At 46.2% G+C, this 4,675-nt stretch overlaps 1 protein-coding gene across 1 annotated transcript in view; it reads left to right on the top strand.

The window, feature by feature from the left end:
* Positions 1-321, top strand: part of LOC106144465 (UL16-binding protein 6-like) — a 54,655-nt gene extending 54,334 nt beyond the window's left edge. The window contains exon 5 of the mRNA XM_013355469.1: positions 215-321. Within this exon, the coding sequence (XP_013210923.1) occupies positions 215-321 (107 nt within the window). The remainder of the gene's footprint in view (positions 1-214) is intronic.
* Positions 322-4,675: the final 4,354 nt, after the last annotated feature.

The following is a 4,675-nucleotide window of genomic DNA, read 5'->3' as shown; positions in this document are numbered from 1 at the left end:
CCCTTCCCTCCCTCATCCTACCCTCCCCAAATCCTCTTTTCAATAAACTCCACACTCAAGCTCTCTCTGTATGGTGTGTCCTGTCACTTGCCATAGTCCTCAACTGACCGCCAAGGACCCAGCTAGCTCAGTATCTTCACAGAGGACTCTCTTTTTCTTGCCTGATGCTCTCTAGTCTGAAAGCCTGTCTTGTGTGACTTTATCCACCTCCCAGGGACCACACAAGTTCGAAGGCAGTTGGAGATTTCTTTGACAGCAGAAAAAGACTTCAATTCAGTAGCTGAACCAACTTTGGGACTGTTCGGGCTTCTGTTGCTGTGACTACCATGACTAGAGCAACCCTTAAAGAGGATTAACATTTAATTGACCCACAGTTTCAGAGGATTCGTCAATTATCATCATGGCATGGCAACTTGCAGGCACTTGGTGTTGGAGGAGAACTGAGATTTCTACATCTTGATCCACAGACAGCAGGAAGAAACTGAGTCGCACATACCCAACTGACCCTCTAAGAACTTGCCTGATAATCAGTGAAGAGCTAAACCAGGAAGTGGTGGCACACATCTTTAATCCCAGGACTTGAGACAGAGGCAGATGGATCTCTTTTAGTTCAAGGCCACCCTGGGCTGCCCCACATTGAATCTGTTTAAAACAGAGCTCACACAAAGTTGATTCCAGCACTTGGGATCACACTCCTTTAATCCCAGCACTAGGAAGGTGGAGACAGGAGTGACATGTCTGGGTGGAGAGAGGGATATAAGGCAGAAGGAGACAGGAGATCAGGCAGTCTGGGGTTTGCTGGAGAGAGGTACAGTCTGCAGATTGCCCCGGCAGTCTGAGGATGAAATCTGAGGAGGCAGTCTGTGGACAGGATTGCTCCTTCTGTCTGAGCACTGATACAGGGGAAAGGTATCTCTCATGGCTGGCCACACTGCTTCTCTGATCTCTCAGCTTTCTCCCCCTTAATATCTGATTCTCGGTTATTATTAATAGCAATTAGAATTCATGCTACAAATAACTCAAAGATCCACCTCCAGCACACTTCCTCTAACAAGGACATATCTTTTCCAACAAAGTCATGTCTCATAATAATGCTATTCCCTATGGGCCAAGCATTCAAACACCTGCGTCTATTTGAACCTTACCTATTTAAACCACCACAGTTATGCTTCAGATGGATCTTTCTATTCTATCTCTCTCTGCCTGGAAGACAGGAATACAGCAGACAGAGAGAAAACACACATGCCTGAAGCTAACATGAATGTCTCTTGACACGTGACTTGGCTGCCTGCTGTGTAATATTTATTTTAAGATGTGTTACATTTGTTTATGCCGTGAAGCATTTGTTTAATGATACAAAGATGAGTTGCATCCTTTTATGTTGCATTTCTTTACTCCATGATGCTGTGTTATTGTCCCTGTCGAAAATACCTGATTGGTCTAATAAAGAGCAAAACAGCCAATAGTGAGGCAGGAGAAAGGATAGGCAGGGCTGGCAGGCAGTAAGAACAAAGAGGAGAGGAAATCTGGGAAGAAAAGATCACACAATGAGGAAAGGAGGAGAAGAGGAAACAAAGGGACAGCCACCCAGCAGCACAGCAAACCACAGAGTAAGAAGTAAAAAAAAAAAAAGTATTCAGAAATAGGGAAGATAAAAACTCAGACACAAAAGGTAGAGAAGATAATTTAAGTTAAGTAAAGCTGTCCAGAAATAAGCCAAGCTATGGCCGGGAGCTCATAAGTAAGACTACGTTTCCATGTGATTTATTTGGGAGCTGGGTAGCAGGCCCCCTAAAGAGCCAAAGAGAAAAACAAAACAAAACAACAACAACAAAAACACCTGCCAATAGAAAAGATGTTTGCTGTCATTCTGGAGGTGGCATGAGACTTCAAACTCACTGTCTCAGACTGAGTAGCAGGCACCGTGCTTGGAAGACAGTAATTTGAGTGTCTCTAGGTGGCTGCCTGCATCCTCACCCTGTCCTGCTGTGCTAGATGTAGCAGCAGCCTGTGTTAGGAGGGACCTGTGAGGTCTCTAAGGACATGACACTCCTGAGCACTGGGATGTGCCATGTGCAGTTCAGCCTTGGACCCCGAGTCCAGGTTTGCACTCAGTCCTCACTGCTGACTCTACTGGACCTGTTCTCAGTCAAGACCTTCAAGTGAAGCCAGACTCCTAAAGACCTGAGTAAGAGCAGAGTCTAAGGAACTGCAGAAATAGGAGACTGCAGGGAAAGGGAAGGCTTAGGAAAGTACCAGCTGAGCAACCTGAGACACAAATGGGGAAGTCACCCCCAAAGAACAGCAGAGATGTTAGCCCACCCCTCCTGATTCACATCCTGTGTTCTTCACTCCACTGCAGGCTGCGGTCAAGAATGACGTCAGCTATACCAGAAGCTTTTTTTGTAGGATGTCAACAACCATTCCTCTGCGATGTCTGTTACATCCTACCCTAAAGCTTGTGGAGTCCTTTGGTGGGGGTATATTGAAGGTAGGGGAGAGGGGGCACTGGAAACTCAAGTAGTATGGGGAAAGACAGGGTCTCTGTTCTGCAAGCTCTTTATTAGATGGGCAAAGTAACAGAGCTTCAGAGATTTAAACAAATGCTACATAAAAGAATGCAGCAGTGTGGTTAGATAGCTGAGTCATACAGTGCTTGTCCTGCAGGCATCAAGATCAGAGTTTGAGCCCTAAGACCTAAGTTGTAGAGAGGGGGTGATAGAGCATGCTGGCCATCTCAGAAGTGCTGCAGTAGAGACAAGTGGATTCTTGAGACTCACAGGTGAGCCAGCCTAGCCTTCCTATTTGGTAGTCCCTGAGTCAGTGAACTCCCCAAACAAAAGATGGAAACCAGCTAGAGCACTAGAACCTTGATAGTTCGCTGGCATCCCGTGCACAGACACAAGCACAGAGTTTGTGGGCACTACCCCTGTCCATGAGCACCCAGCCCTGCCTTCACCACCCCCACAGGAAAATAAGCAGAAGTACCAAGTGTCCACAGTTTCGCAATTTCTGCCTGCTAATGGGAATGTTTTCTGTGAAAGTGTTCTTCGCTATTGTTGTTTGGTTTTTAAGAAAGTTTCTCACCATGTAACTCTGCCTGGCCTTTAAATCAACAGAGATCTGCTGCCCAATTCTGCTTCCCAAGGGCTGGGATGAAAGCCAGGTGCCACCATGAGCAGCTAAGAAGTTGCTTTCATTTTCAAAATCCTAGCCATATAAGCAAAAGGACCTGCATTTCTTTCTCCAGAACAAACACAAAACTTCCAGAAGAGATGGTTTGTGCCTGTAATCCTGGACATAGGATGATCTTGGTCTTGGAGGCTGGCCAGTTTAGCCAAATCCATAACTTCCCAACTTCAGAGGGAGACCCTGCCTCAAAACTAGGTGTACCCCAAGTGGTGGTACTAGGTGGAAACCCAGTAGTGACTTTAAGCTTCCCTATGCAAGACCAGGGGGGCCACAGAATTGACTAGAAAAGCACAGCCTGCAGTTAGGAGAGCTAACAACCCTGATTTCAGAGGGGAACAAACCTGTTACGTGTTTTAAAGGATATACAGAAAGGAAAGTCCAGAGGGGTGTGGTGGCCATTTTCTGTCTGCTTCACCATATCTGGAATGAACTACAATTCAGTAATGGAGGGCATACCTGTAAGTGATGTTTTGCTTGGTTTCAAGTGGGTGAGTCTACTGTTGGTCAGGACCTTTGAAACAAGAAGATGCATACCTTTAATTCAGTTTTTGAAGCACAAAGATACTCCTTTCTCTGGGATCTACCTTATGCTGGATATTTATAGAAGGACACAGAAGAGGAAGACTTGGCTCTTTGCCTGCTCGCTCTCACCTTTCCAGCACATCAGTTTCTTTACTGGCACTAGAGCCTGGTTCTACAGGAATCCAGCACAAACTGAAGACAAGCCTTGGGAACTGAGCTACTGCTTGGTTCTAGGACTTGGCATTCACAGCCAGCCATTGTTGGATTAACTGAATAAATCTTTTCCAATAAATCTCCTTAAATAGAGATTTATTCATAAATTTCCAATAAATTTCCTTTATATATAGAGAGATTCATTCTCTAACCTCTGTTTCTCTAGAGAATCCTGACTAATACAAGGAGTTTGAAGGAGGAGCTGAAGTTAGGGAGAGAGAAGAGATGGGGGCAGGAAGATGGATTGCTGCAGCCAGAGAGGAGTAGAAAGGATTCCTAGGCCATAGGCAAGAGGCATGAACATGGGGTACAGGGGGAGGGGTGTGGGAAAACCCCACAAATGTACACCGTGTTTGGCCAGGGTTACTTCTATTTCTGGTTGAAGCCCATGTGGGGTTTCTTTCTTTGCCTTCTGTCCAGGTTTACTGCAGAGGGCCCCCCAGGACATGGCTGCTGAGTGAGTTCCTTGAGGAATCTGGGTGTTATGAACTCAGAAGCCTGGAACCCCTGCTGCTGGGTTTCCACCCCACCCCAGTCACTCCTGTTGCCCCACCCTTATCACCCAGCACTCTGACTTGAACCAATGGAGGGGGGAGGGGCCACACTGCAAGCCACAAGGGAGTAGGGACTATCCCACAGGGACCCTGGAGAAAAGGATTTTTGAGAAAAGGGAACTAAGAACTGGATTTGACTGACCCAAAGAGGAGAAATTACCTCGAATTCACTGTCAAGTTTTGAAAATTTCCTG

Source organism: Microtus ochrogaster, unplaced genomic scaffold (genome assembly GCF_000317375.1).
Source record: "Microtus ochrogaster isolate Prairie Vole_2 unplaced genomic scaffold, MicOch1.0 UNK134, whole genome shotgun sequence".
NCBI lineage: Eukaryota > Metazoa > Chordata > Mammalia > Rodentia > Cricetidae > Microtus > Microtus ochrogaster.
Note: the sequence above shows the minus strand (reverse complement) of the source record. Positions and strands in the feature narration are given on the sequence as shown.